The 19,526-nt window shown below is 43.0% G+C and overlaps 1 protein-coding gene across 2 annotated transcripts in view; it reads left to right on the top strand.

Moving 5' to 3' along the window:
- Positions 1-19,526, top strand: part of CARS2 (cysteinyl-tRNA synthetase 2, mitochondrial) — a 39,396-nt gene that overhangs the window by 7,231 nt on the left and 12,639 nt on the right. For both annotated transcript variants that reach the window (XM_069878482.1, XM_069878491.1), the window contains exons 4-10: positions 1,208-1,279; positions 1,881-1,986; positions 2,709-2,792; positions 5,544-5,673; positions 7,548-7,681; positions 12,676-12,743; positions 15,470-15,536. In XM_069878482.1, coding sequence (XP_069734583.1) covers positions 1,208-1,279; positions 1,881-1,986; positions 2,709-2,792; positions 5,544-5,673; positions 7,548-7,681; positions 12,676-12,743; positions 15,470-15,536 — 661 coding nt within the window. The remainder of the gene's footprint in view (positions 1-1,207; positions 1,280-1,880; positions 1,987-2,708; positions 2,793-5,543; positions 5,674-7,547; positions 7,682-12,675; positions 12,744-15,469; positions 15,537-19,526) is intronic.

Consider the following 19,526-nt stretch of genomic DNA (forward strand, 5'->3'; position numbering starts at 1 on the left):
CTGGATGGGAAGAATTTCCCCTATTTTGCTTCTATAGGGAGCTTTGCCTCTCTGTTGATGGAAGAAGCAGCTGAGCTGTCTAGCAAGATGAGTCCCGTTGCTGGGATCTGGAAGAGTAGTCTTTCTGGTCTGTAGGGAGATGCATGCCTTCATTTCTCAGGGCTGAGCATCGTCCTCATTTCATTGATGGATGAACAATTGGTCTGCACTCCTGCCTTGCCCAGGAGCTCGTCCAAATAGTGGTACCCTGTCCTGAGTCTCTCACATACCCACCTGTGCTCTGAAAATCAGACTCCCTAAAGATGCTCCACTAGTGAATTGGAAGTGAAGAAACTGCATTTATTTAGTTAGTGATTGGGTTATCTGCAAGCTGGAGAGGCTGACAGTGTGCTGTCCTCTCCCCAGTAGGTTGTCAGGGAAGATGTGAGAACTGGCATTTGAAAAACTTCAATATCATGCTTTTGCTCGCTAGGGCAGGTTTTACTGTCACGCATCTTTCAAACCCTGGCCTCTTTTGAATATTTGAGAACAAGTATCTTGTCTTTACAAGTTGTTGCTTTGCTTTCGGGTTGCACTTTCTTGTTACCTCTGCAAGGATCCCTGTTCCTCTCCATCACCCTGTGAACGAGAAATGCAGCGAAGGCGCTTGAGAAGTGCCGTACTTGGCAAGGCTGGGGACTGACTTTCAGTTCATTTCCCTTGATTGTACTGAGATCTATGAGCAACCGTGTTCAGATCTAATAGCTTATTTTTCTTAATCACTGAAAATTAATATCCTGTCTCATCCTGCAGGTATCTGATCTGTCTTTCTGACGTGTAGGTGGTATTGGTGTCCCCTGCCAATAGATTGAATTGATGTCATGTCCCATGTACTGTAGTACATCTTTTTGCTGGAAATGGAAGACCTCCTCAAGAGGAAAATAGTGGAAGAGGGAAGGAGTTTGTTATTTTAGTCTTTGGTTGCTTTATCTTAAAATATATGTATTAATGTTTTGGCAGCTCAGAAACATAAATTAAATACTACTTTTAAGTTATTTATAACTTAGATCTCTTCCCCACGACTACTGGATTAATGAGCCTTTCTGACTCTCTACCTTGGGGGCTCTGTAAGTCTTCCAATTAGCTATTAATTGCCTGATAAAAGATTGCAGTATCTCATAGTATTACTTTGATTTATGATTTACTAATCTGCCTCTCTCTTTTTCAGATGAATATATCGCCAGTAGCTCTTGCTCGTGTTTATGAAGAAGACTTTAAACAAGATATGGCTGCCTTAAAGGTACAGATATACTCGAGCTTCTAAATTTCAGAGCATTTTAAAGCAATTATTTTGATAAGGAATCTTATTTTGACAGTTTTATCTGAAAAAATAAAGCGATTGCTTGTGTGACAGTTCCTTAGAAACTGAGTACTGATTTACTTTTTTCTTTCTTCTGGGAAAACATTGCAATCCTTTTGAGGAAGGAGACAGGGGAAGCTCTAGATTTGGAATGAACAAGTTAACTTTCTTCAAGGGCATAGAGTTTTTTTCACAGATAATACATACTTACTATAATGCAGGAATGGCCTGATCCAAAGCATGTGAAACATCAAATAGTCTTTTCATTGGCTTCAGGTGCATTTGCTTCTCAGCCAGAATGCTTGTCAGGAGGGGGCAGTAAGCCACTGGGGAGAAAGCAGAGGAATTTATTTGCCACCCTGCAAGTTTTTATGTGCCTTTTATCCTAAGTGACGCCTGTGACCCTTTTATGATACTTGCAACTTTTTTTTGAAAGTTAAAATTGAGGGATATGTTCTTTAAAATTTGTTTCATAGCGTGAAGGGGCTTGTCAGCAGTGTTTCATGCAGGCTAACGAGATGTTACTCTTTCTTTGTTTAAGGTCCTTCCTCCTACAGCATATATGAGAGTGACTGAAAATATTCCTCAGATAATTTCCTTTATAAAAACAATAATTGCTAATGGACAAGCTTACGCAACCTCGCAAGGTAAGTCCTAGGGCAAGGCAACTGCTTATTCAGCACATGCATGGGAAATCAGCGCTCTTTGTAGTCCTGTTTTGGGAACAGATTAAGTACCCCATGCCAGGCTTTCCCTCTCCTGATTAACAGACGGAGTGTGAGCAACTCGTTTGTGATGGCATGAGTGGGCAGAACAACTGCTACTCAATTTCTGAGTTAAATGTAGCTCATTACTTAACATAATTGTTTACTGTAATGACCTGCTTATCTCAGCTCCTGTGGGGTAGCTCTAGCCTGTCTCTACAAGAGAGCTGGGGAAACCTCTTGGCCCTAAACAGGAGGTGCAGTAAAAGATGTGCCTGCAAAGCACAATGTGTGGATCTTTTTTTAAGCAGAGCTAGTGGTTGTAGAAGTATTTGAGTGCATTATAACTAGAGTAGCAGTTGGCTAAGTTTCAGTCAGAGAGGGGATTGCTGATGGAGAATGGGCAGGGAAGAACTCGGGGAGATCTCCAGAATACTAGGTTATCCGGTGTGCAGAACGAGCCTATGCAAGTGAGGTTACTGAAAAGCTGGTAATGTGGAAACATGTACTACCACTTTTGCTGTATTTCTGAATTTATAAATCAGAATTTCGAAGAGGAGTTGAAGGGCATTTTGTTTTGGTTTTTTTATTTTTCGGAAATGTTCCCTCTCCATTATGAATGTGTCCTATCTTTGCTATAAAATTAAACATTTCTTTTCTATTAGGCAATGTTTATTTTGATGTGAAGTCTTGGGGACAAAGATACGGAGTTCTAACTACTATTTATCCTGATACCCAAGATGAAGCAGGTATGTTCATGGCACCAACTTGTTTGTATTAATGTGTTGTCTGAATTTGTGATGTATCTATGCATAAATCTTCATTCACAGTCTGAAACGGTTGTCTAATCTCTTGTGTATAACCAGCTTTTTGGCTAATTAATTAAACCTAGTGGTGTTTTTTCATACTTGGGTCCCTTTATACCTTCATTTTTGTACCCTAGAACAATTAAGAATCATATTTTTAAATAAATACTTAGAAATGGTCCATACAAACCTCATTGTGAGGTGGTGGTCTCAGCTGTTGCACGAGCCAGCAGTGAGATAGTCAAGGGTAAATGCAGGGAAACATCATATGCTGTGTTATAGTTTGGGCACTTGCACCCTTTTGATGTGTGCTAACCAGATGAATCTGGTTCTTTCATTACTTACCACTGAAGTCCTGCTAAGGAGCCTTTTTCTATGAGGGCGAGCAATCCCTTGATAGGCTGTGGTAGAGCACACCTATAGCCTTGACTGGGTGTTTTTTGCTGCAGTTGTTTGTCTGCTGAGCTGCTCTGTAGCTCCCCTAAGCTGGGTCCAATCAGGTATTCACACTGGAGAACTTGACGCAGGTCTCCTGCATCCTTTGCACGCGGAAGTTCAATATTTCTTCATTGAAAAAAATCTGTTTGCAGTTACTGAAAATGCTTGGCAGGCTGATGCTCAGGTGAATTGCAGCCAGAAGCTTCTCCCAGCCCTACTCTGGAGTTGTTTCAGCATTACAGCTCGCAGAGGGAGTGCGTTTTGTCAACAGCTATTCAGAGGTAGTTACTGACTGCGAAGGCAGCCAGGAGCCTCCTGGGCTGCATTAGAAAGAGCATTGCCAGGGGGTCAAGGGAGGTGATTTTTCCTCTCTGCTCAGCGCTGGTGGCACGTGCCTGGAGTGCTGGGTTCGGTGCCGTGTTCCCCAGTATGAGAAAGACGTGGAGATACTGAGGAGACACCAGCAAAGGCCCATGGAAGTACTGGAGTATCTTTCATGTGAGGAAAGGCTGAGAGAGCAGGAACTGCGCGGCCTGGAGAAGAGAAGGCTCAGGGGCATCTTATCTATGTGTACAAATACCTGATGGGCTGAGTAAAGAAGATGGAGCCAGGTTCTTCTCTGTGGTGTTTGGTGACAGGACAAAAGGCAATGGGCACAAATTCCATTTAAAGCTAAGAAAACTTTTTTTTTTTTCTTCTCATTCTGATGATGGTTAACACGAGAACATGTAGCCCAGAGAGGCTGTGAAGTCTCCTTCCTTGGAGACGCTCAAAACCCAACTGGACACTCTCCTGGGCAGCCTGCTGTAGCTGAGCCTGTGTTGAGCAGGGGGTTGGACTAGATGGCCTCTAGGCATGCCTTCCAGCCTCAACCATGACTGATTATGTGTTTTACTCTGTTTCCCCTCAAGTCACTTACAACTAAATTTACTGTTATTTCTGAAGATTTTTACTGTTGTTTTTCTTATTACTGAAAAGGTGAAGAGTGCTTTTTTTTTTTTTCCTGCAAAAAAAAATGGGCAAAAGAGGGATGGAATCAACAGAAACTGGTCAGCCAGAGCTTGGCAAACTAGTGAAAGAGCCAAGATGAAGATTCAGTGGATAAAACTAGGGTTATATTTCTGTCCCTTTATTTCTTATAAGTTTTGAATGATGAAGCAGGTGTAATGGATTTTTGTAATGGGCTTCCCTTAATATTGCATGATGTTCCAAATAGAAAATGACTGTATGTAATATCAATAAACCACAAGTAGAATGGCTCAAGAAAAATGACCACTGACTAGATCTCCAAAAGTAGCTGTGAATCATCGTTAAAATGCGTTGATACCGGAATGCTCCAGGGATTGGTTCAAACCCAGCAATACACCATGGTTTTGTTAGTGATCTGAAACAAACTGAGGTAAAGAAGTAAATCTGGTGTCAACTGCTGATAAATCAGATGAGTAGTGTTAAATAAGGGAACTTAAAACAGTGTGAGTTGCTTGTCAAGCTGGATTCTTTCAAGCCAAATAGGAACATCATTCTGTACCAGGCAAATGCAAGGTCATGTATTTGTTCAGCGAAAAAATACACAGTCCAGAACCTCATTCTCTAGCTGCTGCTGGGGAGTGGTGTGTATCTGACTGGGGGTTAGTAGCCAGCAGAGACAAACCATCCTCTGCGGTACTGTGGCAAATAAGAGCTACATCTTTGGCTGTGCAGTGAAGGAAGCAACAAACAGAGCCGGAGAGGAGACCTTTGTAGAGAAGCCGTTAGTGGAAATGGTACTGGAAGGTTGCTGCTGCCCAAGAATCATTTTGATTCTCATTTCTGTACTCTTCTTGGTTTTATAGAATCTAAACCAGGTACTGCTTGTGATCCAGAGAAAAAAAATGTGAGATTTTTCTTTTGTTTGTGAGTTTTGGTTTGGGTGGTTGTTGTTACCTTTTCTGCTGCGGTGCGATCTGTTTGTCCTGGGAAACTGGCTGATAAGTAACTAAATGAATGATGTAAAACCAGAGAAGGCCAAAAGGACTAAAAGATAGGATTGAATCAATTTTTTTAGCCTGCAGGAATCTCATTCAATGTATTATTTTTTTTCAAAGGCTTGATTGGGAAGCTGGAAGCCCTGTGTAGGGAGGAAAGGAGTAAAGTTGAGCAGAAAAGGTTAAAATCTGAGTAGTTCACTAAACACACATTTCCACTTGCTTTCATTTGCTCTTTTTTTTTTTCTTCTTTTGAGACCTATCCCATTAACAAATCACTTATTCTTGGCAGTTGATACTGATAAACGACACAGTAAAGATTTTGCTCTGTGGAAGGCTGCCAAACCTCAAGAGGTATCCTGGGCTTCTCCATGGGGAAAAGGAAGACCTGGATGGCACATTGAGTGCTCCACAATGTCAAGGTCAAAAATCTTGGATTTTAAATCTAGCGCTGGTTGTTTTCAGTCACAGTACAATGGTAGCAGCAGTGTTGAAATTGTTCCTTCTGATCACGAGAAAGCACCAGTTTCAATGTGAATCCTTTATGCAATTTTGGATGTCGCATGTGGCACAGACAATCTCTGCTCTACCTTAATGGCATAGTTGTCTTGCTGTGTTTTGGTATCTTCTCTTGAGACAGATGTGAGGTTTTTAAATATGCTGTGCAGGATCACACAGTTGATTGGCAAGTCTTTTAATCCAAACTGAGTAACTAAGGTTTTGGTGAAAGGTACGGTACCTCTTTCATTTGTCTCCCTTGCACTTCTTGTAACCTCCATCAGACCTAGTCCCACACTGTGTCGGGAAGACAGGCTATGGGATTCCATCCCAACTCCAGTGAGCCTGTGAGTTCTTGCTGGCCATATCTTAACAAGAGTTGTGGATATGCATGTTAATCATCTGAGCATTATTAAGCTTTCTATAAAAGCCAGCAACTGTATTAAATACTCTGATATCTCTGTGGCGGTGTATTCTGTGGGAATGGTGTGAATTGTGCATAGTAGCATTTTGCTTATAGTTGGTTTAAATTAATTTGCTCTTAATTTGGAGTTTTATTTTCTCCACAGGGTGGTAGTATTTTATCCTGCACTGTATTATGACCTGGTAATTTTTTCTTTATGGAATCAGAATCCTTTGAGTTGGAAGGGGCCTTTACAGGTCGTCTAGTCCAACCCCTCTGCAGGAGCAGGGAAATAGAATCATAGAATGTCTCTTCAAAAAAAGAGACTTTGACTCTCCTCTCCTGGAAGATTTATAGAGGTAATTAGTTTTACATGAGTCTCAGATTTTTTTTTTTGACGGTAATAACAAATTATTTGGGAAAGGAGATGTCCTGCTTGCCATTCTTTAATCTAAGTTAGAAAAATAATTGCTCCTACTAAGGAGAATTAATTGCGGGTAGATATCAATCCTGCCCATATAGGTTCTGCTGCAGTTTTGGTATTGAACATCTATAGAATCATAGAATCGTAGAATAGTTTGGGTTGGAAGGGACCTTAAAGATCATCTAGTTCCAACCCCCCTGCCATGGACAGGGACATCTCATTAGGTCAGGCTGCCCAAGGCCCCATCCAACCTGGCTTTGAACACCTCCAGGGATGGGGCAGCCACAGCTTCCCTGGGCAACCTATTCCAGTGCCTCACCATTCTCATAGTGAAGAAATTCTTCCTTATATCAAGCCTAAATCTGCCCCTCAATGTATGAGTCTTGTTTTATGTAGAATCTTGTTTTAAAAGAAGAGCTCCAGAGAAAAGCAACAAAGCTGGTGAAGGGGCTGGAGAACAGGCCTTATGAGGAGCGGCTGAGAGAGCTGGGGTTGTTTAGCCTGGAGAAGAGGAGGCTGAGGGGTGACCTCATTGCTCTCTACAACTACCTGAAAGGAGGTTGTAGAGAGGAGGGTGCTGGCCTCTTCTCCCAAGTGACAGGGGACAGGACAAGAGGGAATGGCCTCAAGCTCCGCCAGGGGAGGTTTAGGCTAGAAGTTAGGAAAAAATTCTTTACAGAAAGGGTCATTGGGCACTGGAACAGGCTGCCCAGGGAGGTGGTTGAGTCACCTTCCCTGGAGGTGTTTAAGGCACGGGTGGATGAGGTGCTGAGGGATATGGTTTAGTGTTTGATGGGAACGGTTGGACTCGATGATCCGGTGGGTCTCTTCCAACCTGGTGATTCTGTGAAAACTGTGATATTTAAATTGTACACTTAAATTTATGTTGTTTCATTTTATTCTTTTCTGCATTTCTTTCACAAAAAGCTTTTGTAATGTTCTACTCACCGATCAGGAAAATATTGTTACAGTGCAGTGTTTGGAAAGCAGCTGGACATCCATACTGGTGGAATAGATCTTGCATTTCCTCATCATGAAAATGAAATTGCACAGTGCGAGGTGTATCATCAGTGTGAACAATGGGGGAATTATTTTTTGCATTCTGGTAAGTAAACTATTGATGCCCTAAGAGGCCTGTAGGATTTATTTATTAAGATTTGATATTCGTATGGTATGAAGCGTGAGGGGAAACCTTCCAAGTAGATAGTCCACTACAGTGACTGAACTCCCATCCTCACTAAATGAAGAAACATAGACAAGAGTGAATCTTGAAACTGTAGAATGAATGTCATTATTGATAAAGCAGTGACAGTTAAGCACTGCTAAACTTCATCTGGGTAAATCTCCAAATAATAACAGTATATGAATTCCCAGGTACAGTGTTTACTCCTAATTAAAAATGTGGAAAGTAGAGTATTTCCTGTAGAATATCATACCCATTAATTTCAGTTTCCTTAGATTTGAGGATACTCTTTGTGATGAGCTTTCTTTTTTTATTTTGGTTGTAACAGTTCTGCAGGAAGAGGGTGAAAATAATTGATCTTTTCTATAAATGTTTATGTAGTCCTCCTAAACCCAGAAATTTCTGCTGTTTTTAGAACCGGAACCCCCAGTCTCTGAAGGCAGGGAGTGGAGGAGGCAGGTGGGCAGATAGCCGATTGTAACGTTTCAAAAGCACTGAGAACAGAATAAACCAGTCTTGTTCTCTTAGCACCAGTTGCTTGTCAACTTAAAAAAGATTTTTTTGTAGCGTGCAGAATAAAATAGACTATGTTTGTGAATGTGGTGAAAGGCTTTTAATATTGATAAGAAGAGATACCTATACTACTGGAAAAATTAGAATGGAGAGAGCGCCAAGATAAATGAAGCGATGAACCAACAAAGCTCACAAAGTTGTGATCCTGCAGAGAAATGTCTGAGCTAGGATGTCTGGTATTGTTTGAAATGTGTGGGAAGCTTTGCAGGTAGAGGCTTTGCTGCAGCAGCAGATCAGTGGGCATTCCAGCTGTGTAATTAGCATATCTGTAACTATTTAAATTCTGCTGGAAAGCTTTTTTTTTATCCACCAGTAGCATGACACCTAGTGACGAGTATGGGAAACAAGATTCATGCTGAAGATTAAGTGAGTCAGATGCTTCCATCTACTCTGATTAGGCGCAGTCAGTGAATCAGTGCTAGTGTGTAGAGTCAAGGAGGTCTGTGACGTCTATGGGCTACAGAAAGACCAAGTCATTCACCCTTCAACTCTGTAGAAAAGGTGGAGACATTGAGTCTAGTCGCTGTAGTCCCTTAGCTCTCTCTGGTGCTCTGACCAGCTTCAGTGTATCTCTGCTTGTCCATAGAGTGAGTGACTTGGTATTGGTGTAGCCCATAGATGTCAGAGACCTTGTCTCTTCCTTCAGAAGTGACCTTGCTGGCCATGCCTGACTGAACTGTACCAAGGTGTCTTTTACTTGCTTGGTCTTCAGCGCACCATACTGCCACGTGTTATGTAGAACTGCTTCTTGCTGCATTTGCGCTATAGTGCTTCAGTGAAGTTTGTGCTGTACAGTGACTTGAACTACATCATTGTCTGATGGTACTAACACTGTTCCCATTGATGGAGATCTTGAAATTTGTTGTTCTTACTGCAGTCATGGTGGTCCTGGGTGGTTTCCAAAGAACTGAAGTCAATAGCAGGTCAGGTTCACATCTGCAGTCTTTTATTTGCTGAACAGTACTTTGTGCAAGATGCCTTGGTGGACTCTTTGAGCGGCTTCCCTGTGTAAGAGGTGCCGAGCTAAGCCTGTGCTACACTCTGGGAATTACCTGGGCTTCCTTTTTTCACAGAATCACACAATAACCAGGTTGGAAGAGACCCAACGGATCATCGAGTCCAACCATTCCTGTCAAACACTAAACCATGCCCCTCAGCACCTCATCCACCCGTGCCTTAAACACCTCCAGGGAAGGTGACTCAACCACCTCCCTGGGCAGCCTGTTCCAGTGACCAATGACCCTTTCTGTGAAAAATTTTTTCCTAATGTCCAGCCTAAACCTCCCCTGGTGGAGCTTGAGGCCATTCCCTCTTGTCCTGTCCCCTGTCACTTGGGAGAAGAGGCCACCACCCTCCTCTCTACAACCTCCTTTCAGGTAGTTGTAGAGAGCAATGAGGCCTCCCCTCAGCCTCCTCTTCCCCAGGCTAAACAACCCCAGCTCTCTCAGCCATTCCTCATAAGGCCTGTTCTCCAGCCCCTTCACCAGCTTCGTTGCTCTTCTCTGGACTCGCTCCAGAGCCTCAACATCCTTCTCGTGGTGAGGGGCCCAGAACTGAACACAGGATTCGAGGAGCGGTCTCACCAGTGCCGAGTACAGAGGGAGGATAACCTCCCTGGACCTGCTGGTCACGCCGTTTCTGATACAAGCCAAGATGCCATTGGCCTTCTTGGCCACCTGGGCACACTGCTGGCTCATGTTCAGTCACTGTCAACCAACACCCCTGGGTCTTTCTCCTCCAGGCAGCTTTCTAGCCAGACTTCTCCTAGTCTGTAGCACTGCACAGGGTTGTTATGCCCCAAGTATATATTTTTGTATATATTTGTACTTGGATGAATATTGAATTTGAATTTCAGTTCTCAGTGTAGAGCCTGGTATAAATCAATAGCAATTATCTAGAGGCTGGTGTATCCTCCAGGGTGTGCTTTGCTCCTGAAGTGCTGGGGAATTCTCTGCGCTTCCACTGAGATGCGCTGGGTGCTGCCAGCTGGAGCCTTCTGTTGAAAACCACTGAGTCTGACTTCTCAAGCTTGGAATTGAGACTATAGGGGAAATGCTCTTTGAAACTAGAGAGGGGTTAACTTAAAAAACAACCAGGTCTTCATTCCAAGGGCAGTGTTTGTACACTGAGGCTCTCTAGGAGCTGACAGATTCCATTGATTAAGTAAAAAAATTTTGCTGGAGAATGATAGTGTGAATTATTTAGGGCAAATGAGTCAGCTTCAGAAGCGATTTATTCTGGTAATAGACTTCAGAATTTCAGCAGGCTCAGAACTGGAGGAGCAATCCCCATTAGAGGAAGAAAATCCCTGCACTGGGGATAAATCTTCTTATAAGGGCTTTATTTTTAGACTACTTGTATTCTGGGAAGAGCGCCAAGCCAAAGTTATGAAAATCCTTGTATTTTGTGATTCCTTAATGAAATTCTTCTAAGTGCTGAAACTCTTGAAGAGGAATATTATTTCAAACTCAGATGTTACCTGCCCCTTATTAGGAAAACACAATCAAACTACTTTAACCTTGGCAGCCTAAAGTTAGGTAAGTCAGTATTTGGACACCTTTGCAAGAGAAAAACAGTAATAATCGTACCCAGTCTCTTCTCCCAGGAGAAGCTTATCTGTGGTTTTCACTTGAGTTGCAAGTGTCCAGTGGTGCCTGAATGTTCTTATCAAGGGGCACCAGGTTTAACCACGCAGCAGTGAAAATGGCCTCACCTGCTGGCAGGCAGGATTAATGTGATGAAAATGAGCCTTAGGTTTGATTGCAGATTTCTGCTGCAGCTGTTTCTGGATATCCTTACATCTCTCGATTCTTTCCTATTTGTCATGCAAACTTAAATTTCTTTCGAAGGCCAAGGTGGCCTCCTCATGGAGAATCCCCTCTGCACTGAATTACTGTCAGAAATAGCTAAGAAGTGAAACCAGATGCTTTTCACCCCCATTTACCAGGCCTGAGCTTGTTGCTTTTGTATCCAGATGAGCATCATGGGGATTTTATTTGCTGCTCATGGAAGAGAGGGTGTTCCAGGCAAGGTTACGAAAGCAGTGCTGCGCGGAGAGCAGCTGCTTGGGCTTCTCAGCAAGAAATGCTGCCTCTGCCACCACCTGTAAAACTAGAAGCATGATCATATGTTGTCCTTGTGGAGCGCTCTGAGGCATTGGCAATGCTGGACTGCCAAATCTGAAAGAAAGCGAAGAGCTGATGTGGTATTGAAGAGTAAGAAATGGTTCATGCTTAAAAATCTGCCTCCAAGTACAACTGAGTGCTGGATTCTGCAGGTCACGAAGTGCCTGAAAATTGCTTGTTAGTTGTGGGTGCTCAGTAACTTATGGGATTACTTCTTTATTAGGAGAAGCCAATTAAGGCTTTTAACAACACTTCTGAAATGATGCTGAGTAGTCTTTTATTAGCTGTGTGCTTGGCCTCTCTCCAGTGCTGTGAATAATTGATGTTTTCCATCAGTGATGGTGCTGCTGGCACGGACGAAGCGCAGGAGCGTACAGCCTGAGGTTGCCCGTCTCCTGTTTTGCTTCAACAGATTTTTCAGTCCTGAAGCTGAGCTCTATGTACTCTCCTAAATGCAGCAGAGGTGGTTGCTGCCTTTTTCCTGTACCACAGACCTGCTAACTGACTGTCTGTGTGGCTATTGAAAGCTCTAGCAATGCTCAGAGATGGCATTTTACAACTAGCTAATTCAAATTAGGTGTTATAGCTACATTCCTCCCTCCCCCTTCTTTTTCTCAGTCTCCCAATGTCTGGAGACACAGGGAATGTGAAGAAAATTCATTTTACATGTAAGGTATTTTGAACCAGCGTAATAAGCTTTTGGATTAAAAAAACAGCGTAACAGCCGCCAGCAGGTACTAAGTACAGAAAATTGTGCATATTTTAGTATGAGATCACTGGAAGATGTTTAGAGGTCGTAAGATATTTCTGCAAAGTGAAGAATAACAGGTAAGGTATTTTCCTGTGAAGACTAAAAAGAATTTGCTTCCTTGCTTGTTTTTATCAGTTTCTTATCAATTCTGAGCAGGAATACTTTTTAGTTTTTTCCTTATTAACACATCTGCTTCTGATGGTGGTGTGGTGTTTATGTTTTTTTTGTAAAAATGCTTTCTTTCCCCGTGTTTTAAAATTCACCCAGTGAATGTTGAGGATGTAGAGATGTACAGGACTGTAGGCAAAGCTATTAAAAATATGTTGCTTGTTGCACTGAAATAGTTGGCAAATATCCATCGCAGCATATGCTGCCTCCAGCGTTCCCAGTGATTCAGTGCAGTCTCTCTCATTCACTCCCATTCAGAAGCAGGCTCATTTATTCTGATTTTTTTTTTTTTGTTCTAGGGCATTTGCACGTTAAAGGAAGTCAAGAAAAAATGTCCAAGTCATTAAAAAACTACATCACAATTAAGGTAATCTGTTTCTGTGAGTTGAAGCAATGTATGCTTGTAATATGTAAATATTAATCACGAGTCTTTTGAAAAGATGCTGGAGTGTGTTAGTGCAGATTTGGATGTAGGACACCTGCTCGAATTCAGGGTTTGTATGTAATATGGACCTTCATACAATCATACAATGTCCTGAGCAGGAAAAGGACCTACAAGGATCATTGAGTCCAGTCCCTGCCCCTGTATAGGACAACCCCAACATTCACACCACGAATTTACACATGACCTTGCTGAGCTGAGAGCATTTGTAAGAGCAGTATTTGTGCCCAATACCAGACTTCTGCTTTATAAGTTTATGGTTTGTCTCAATAATCTCAAGAGTCTTTTCCAAAAGAAATGATTCTGTTCTATATCGATGGGTTCTCATCTCTCTGCTCTTAATAGTGCATATGCTTTTGAGGCTTGGAAAAAGAGCTGATGTTTTCCCTTGTCCTGCTTTAGGTGAAATGGGACATAGTGCCATAGTCTCTTTTGTCAGGAAACTACTGGGTGTCCTTCAGCTGTGCTGTGCCAACGATCCCTCATATTCCCCTTCATTTTTATATAGTCATCTTGCTGATGCACAGAGTGCCTTGTCTTTTGGTACCCACAAACTACATGAATATATCCTGTTTACTGTGTTCCAAAGGTTTTGTTGTAGCCCAGAGCAGGGTCTCTCTGTGAATCCCGTGTGCGACAGCAGCGCGTGGGGCTGGGGTGGCTCCCATGATGCCCGACGCCTATTGCTCTAAGTGGGCAATATTCCTTCCTTTAGGCAAAGCTTGAGGGGCTGTTCCAGCACATAATTTACCCTCTTGGAAGACTTAATTAAAATCCCCTTAAAGTGTTCAATATGAGCTGCTTTGTCCTTAATTCTCCCGATGCTGTCTGGGTACAGTTAAGCCCTGTCTCCCTCGGGGAAATGGCCCGTCACTCAGTTTTCACAGAATTTTACTGAGTCTCAGCAGACGTTCTGGACAAGGTGGAGAAATGACCACGATTGCAATGCAGAAAGTTTAAAATAGTGTACAGAAACATTCCCTTCCATGACTGCGGTGGGACTTATTTGTGTTGACCAAACAAAAACTTCAGTTCTGTCTCTTTTCCCTTGTATGTCTCCATTTTTAATTTCTGTCTTTAGACTCTGCTAACAAGTATTAATCCTTCCGTGTCAGTGATTTTCAGTCCAGTGAAACAAATTTTCTTCCTGTACAGCCTCCCTGCTCCTTGAAAGTTAAGCCTTACATGGAAGTAAGAAGAGAGGCCAGTCCAGGACCATTCTCCTGGTCCCGTTGGCAGCTGCTGCATGCCAGGCCATCACCTGGGCACAGCTGCCCTGCATCTTCCCCATCTGGCTTCCCTGTGTTCTCTTACCCTTGTCCCCTTCTCCAATTTTTTTCTTTTTTTTTTTTTTCCCCTTATTTCTGACCCCCAAAATCAAGGTTGTTGTGATAATGTGCATCCGAGCAACCTGCTTTGGCAGAGCAGTGATACTTTCTCTGTGCTTTGTTTTCAATGAAATACAGAACTGTGTGTTTTTTTCCAATTCAGGTGGTACTTTCCCCAAAATCTAATCTATTTCTGTACTTCATTCATATTATTCTACCTCTTTATATTAGCATGAAGCTTCTGGGCACATTAGGTATGCTCAGTTATGTAGAGTTTATTTAAAAAAAAAAACAAACCCACCTACCAAAACAAACAGTATCACTGTCTGGTTTTCAATTTACCTTGCCTTGATTGCCTCAGTTATTTCTATTTGCTCACAAGAGACAGCACAGAACTGGCACTTTGCTGCATTCTGTGTTCAGGCTGGTTTAGTCTGCTGAATTTAGAAATGTGCATCTTTAAGCAAATGACACTTTCCATATTTTCTCACTTGTATTGACTTTTCCGTATGATTTTCTATTTTAGTGTTACAAACTTACTGTCACCAATTTGCAAATGAAAAAATAACAAAGCAGGAATGCAGTGTTCACAGTTGATCTGCCACGGTGCTGAGAGCAGAGTTAGATGTGATTGAATGTTCTATCAGTGTACCTTCCAAGCATTTAAATAGTTCTTTGTACTATTAGTATAAATTAGACTATTAGTAATAATTTACTATTTACTGTAGTAAGTTAGTTTTAAAGCTAGTTAAATATTAGGGTGAAATCAATGTGGCTTCATAATTAACACAGATGAATTCTAGCAATATATATAAAAAAACCATTATTTTCGTTCACTCTCACTTCCCTTCATAATCTGGTCTGGCAGAAAAAGTACACTTATTTTCTTTTTAAAGAAATCTTTCTTTTATTATGAAGTTTACAAGACCAGGGTGCTGTCCTCTCCTGTGAGACTGTATCCCAGTCTTAGACTGATAATATCAGTTTGTTTTTTCACAAAGGTCTTTGTACAGTTCGTGTTGGACCATAATTACGCTGTCTTATATTTGACATTGTGTGTATATTTAGTCTTGTATGTACATCTATTTTATGTAGAATTCATTTTATTTAGTTTAGGCTTTAAACCAGTGTTACGGTGTAAGGCATTTTGCCCATCTGGAAGTACAAAGATGGGTTATTTGTCCCTTAGTGTTTCATAGTGTTTCACTGTTGCTAAAGTAGACTGCGAAACTTGTGTGAGGGAGTCGAACAACTCCTGAAGAAACTGTTTGATATAATGCTAAAGCTGTCTTTTTTTTTTTTTTGTGTGTGTGTGGAGTTTAGGATTTCCTGAAGAAATTTTCATCGGATCAATTCAGGATGTTTTGTTTGCGCAGTAGATACAGCTCAGGTGAGGGGAAAAAAAACGTGTATTTGTTGAGATGTGCATGGAAAGCCATCCCAAACTGGTGATACAGAGGTGTGGTGGAGCAGGCTTTCCCTACCCTGTGGTGCCTTGCAGTTCCCCTCTGGTAGGTGTGAGGGTTGATGGTGCTTTCTGGGGCTGCTCTTTGGCTCTTGTTTAGAAAAGCATCTTACCAAGGGCATTACTTAACCATTCATCTAAATGCCTTTCTGAGCTGCAGTTTATTGCAACCTTCTGTTAACTGCACGCTCAGTTAATGAATTACCTCCATCTCTGATTTGCATCTGTTTTAGTCACTCGTATTTCAGTCATGATCAGCTGGTTTTGGAGACATACCTAGGTAGAGCTTTGCCTTATATTCCCTCAGGGTATGACAACCGCTTGCTAATAACTTTTTATCTCCCTGCTGTTTTACCATTTTTGTCCTGTGGAGCTCCTGAGTGTTCAAACAGGTCTGTGGTGCAGTGCAGCTCGCTTACACCAGCTCCTGATAACCTAATGATCATCTTAGTCTGGCAAACGCTGCTGTGAGAGGTGGGGGAGGTTTTGTCAGCTTCCCTGACTACACTGTAATGTTTCCAGCAGGCAGATGCTACTTTGGACTGGAAGAGGTTTTCATATGGATAGCGTTTTTACCAGTTTATTGGGGCCTGCCAAAAGCAGATCATAATATCATAGAATCATTAAGGTTGGAAAAGACCTCTAAGATTATCAAGTCCAGCCATAGTTCCCTAATGTATCCCTACAGATGGTACTTGCCTAACCACTGCTGGGTCACCTGGCTTGTTGGCCTACCTGGCATGGGAAGAGAATGGTGGAGCACAGGGGAACACTGCAGTGCTACAGACTAGGAGAAGTCTGGCTAGAAAGCAGCCTGGAGGAGAGGGACCTGGGGGTGTTGGTTGACAACCTACTGAACATGAGCCAGCAGTGTGCCCAGGTGGCCAAGAAGGCCAATGGCATCTTGGCTTCTATCAGAAATGGCGTGACCAGCAGGTCCAGGGAGGTTATTCTCCCTCTGTACTCGGCACTGGTGAGACCGCTCCTCGAATCCTGTGTTCAGTTCTGGGCTCCTCACCACAAGAAGGATGTTGAGGCTCTGGAACGAGTCCAGATTTGATAGGAACGGTTGGACTCGATGATCCGGTGGGTCTCGTCCAACCTGGTTATTCTGTGATTCTGTGATTCAGAGAAGAGCAATGAAGCTGGTGAGGGGGCTGGAGAACAGGCCTTACGAGGAACGGCTGACAGAGCTGGGGTTGTTTAGCCTGGAGAAGAGGAGGCTGAGGGGAGACCTCATTGCTCTCTATAACTACCTGAAGGGAGGTTGTAGAGAGGAGGGTGCTGGCCTCTTCTCCCAAGTGACGGGGGACAGGACAAGAGGGAATGGCCTCAAGCTCTGCCAGGGGAGGTCTAGGCTGGACATTAGGAAATATTTTTCACAGAAAGGGTCATTGAGCACTGGAACAGGCTGCCCAGGGAGGTGGTTGATTCACCTTCCCTGGAGGTGTTTAAGGCACGGGTGGACGAGGTGCTGAGGGGCATGGTTTAGTGTTTGATAGGAATGGTTGGACTCGATGATCCGGTGGGTCTCTTCCAACCTGGTTATTCTATGATTCTACGATTCTGTCGCTTGGGAGAAGAGGCCATCATCCTTCTCTCCACAACCTCCTTTCAGGTAGTTACAGAGAGCAATGAGGTCTCCCCTCAGCCTCCTCTTCTCCAGGCTAAACAACCCCAGCTCTCTCAGCCGTTCCTCATAAGGCCTGTTCTCCACCCCCCTCACCAGCTTGCTGCAGGCAGCAGGTTTCTTTCCCCCAGAATGCTTTTCTGGTCACCAGAACCGCTCCAGTGATTTTGTGAACCTGAGTGAGCTGCAACACGTCAGTCCCTCTGGTCTCAAATTACTTGTTGGTGATAATAAACATATGTTTCATAATCTGTTGATGCAGCAGTGATGCCCTTGGTAGCAAAGGAGGGGAGGAGGTAGTGAGTACGGTTAAGATTGATAGAGTTGGGATTGCCTGTGCTGCGCTGGGGGTTTCCAGTGCCGGCAGGCAGTGGTTTAGGAGGATGTCGTGAATGGGGAAGAAGAATGGCTTTAATCAAAGCAGGCTTCATCAGGGTAAACTTTCATCAAGAATTCCTCACAGAGTTCTTGTAACCAGGGTAATCCGTTTAGTAATCTTAGTGGGTATAAATGATCTCTTCCAATATCTCACTGTTTTCTAAAAGTCTGTACAACGGTCTTTTTAAAAGCTGAGTAAAGCTTAATTTTAAAACCGGTGTTAACGAGGGAGTAATGCAGATTTTTAATTACACACGAGTGGGAAATCTGACAAATACAGGTCCAGGCTTGGTTTTGCTGGGGTAAATCTTACAGAAAGTCTGTTTAAACAGTTAGGCTTCTTTGGGATACAAGTTAATGGAACTGAGATCAGGGGTCACATCTGGCTGCTTCTGTCCTCTTGTGTCTGTCCCCTGCTTAGACTGTTCTAAAAAGTGTGTGTCTGGGCAGCGTAGAGTAATTGCAGAAAGCAGTTGGCTGTAACTTATGCAAGAGCAGGGGTGAGATTGCTGTGGAAACTATAGGTGATGCTCGGCGCTGATGAGGTTAGGAATATGCTGCAAGCTGTAGTTTGGCTGTGCCTTAGTGCAGAGGTCAGGCATAAAATGTTGAAGCAATACTGCGCTGGCTAGAAATGGCCCTTTGATTCAAGGAACCAGCTCTTGTGTGACGTTGTGGGAAGGAATGCGTTGAAACTTAAACCTGTCCTTGGTGGACACAACTACCAAAGCCGGGTGAGCTGTCCTGTGTGGGGTCCGAATGCTCTTCTACAGAAAATTGTGTGTTACTGTATAAATGAAAAAATAATTGCCTTTCGTTGATGGCAACTCGCAGTAGAAGTGACAGGGCAGCCAGTCCAGCACCTGCGCTTTTGAAGGTGCGGGCAAGGCTTTAAGTGCCTGCTTAACCATAATCCAGCAGAAGGGAACGCTGATAGCTGAACGCTGAAGTGCAATTGCCAGCTGAAGCTAGAGTCCTGCTGAATGCGCTGAGGGTGTCCATGTGCATGGATGCCGTGTTAGCAGGGTGGGAGAATGTTGTCTCTTCAGGTGGTGGAAGAGAAGTGATGTAGGGTTAGAATCATAGAATGCTTTGGGTTGGAAGGGACCTTTACAGGTCATCTAGTCTGACCCCCGTGCAGAAATAGGGACGTATTTCTCTAGGTCAGTTTGAGAGCCCCATCCAACCTGACCTTTTCCAGGGATGGGGCCTCCAGTACCTCTCTGGGCAACCTGTTCCAGTGTTTCACCACCCTCATTGTAAAATAATTTCTTCCTTATATCCATTCTAAATCTACCTTCCCTTAGTTTAAAACCATTAGTCCATGTCCTGTCACAACAGGCCTTGTTAAAAAGTCCATCCCCAGCTTCCCCGTAGCCCCCTTTAAGTACTGGAAGGCTGCTATAAGGTCTTCCTGCAGCCTTCCCTTCTCCAGGCTGAACAACCCCAGCTCTCTCAGCCTGCCTGTACCCTGTGTTAGGGGATACCAGATCTCATCAGAAAACAGGACTCTGCTTAGGATGCAATAAGGCATTTACCTTTAAGGTTTTCTCTATCTTTTCAATGACTATAAGAGGCTTAGATGTAAACGTGTAAGTTGGGTGTAACGAATCCCATCCCAGAAATGTCCTTACGAGTTTAAGCAATTTGTATTCTCTCTAGCAGTCATCTTTGAAAATTGAGATGGCCACTTTAGCTTTGATATTGTGAGAGAATTGTGTATGTAGTGCAGAATAAGACTATGGAATTTTAGGTCCATCTAGATTTTAGATGCTGCCTTTTAAATATAAGAGCCTGTGTTCTTCACAGACTCAGTGGTGAGGATTAGGTCTCCAAATACAGATCATGTCTACTTAAATTAGAATAAGAACAAAACTTGAGATGAGGTCAAAGTTACATCTCGCCAA

Source organism: Phaenicophaeus curvirostris, chromosome 1, assembly GCF_032191515.1.
Source record: "Phaenicophaeus curvirostris isolate KB17595 chromosome 1, BPBGC_Pcur_1.0, whole genome shotgun sequence".
NCBI classification, from domain to species: domain Eukaryota; kingdom Metazoa; phylum Chordata; class Aves; order Cuculiformes; family Cuculidae; genus Phaenicophaeus; species Phaenicophaeus curvirostris.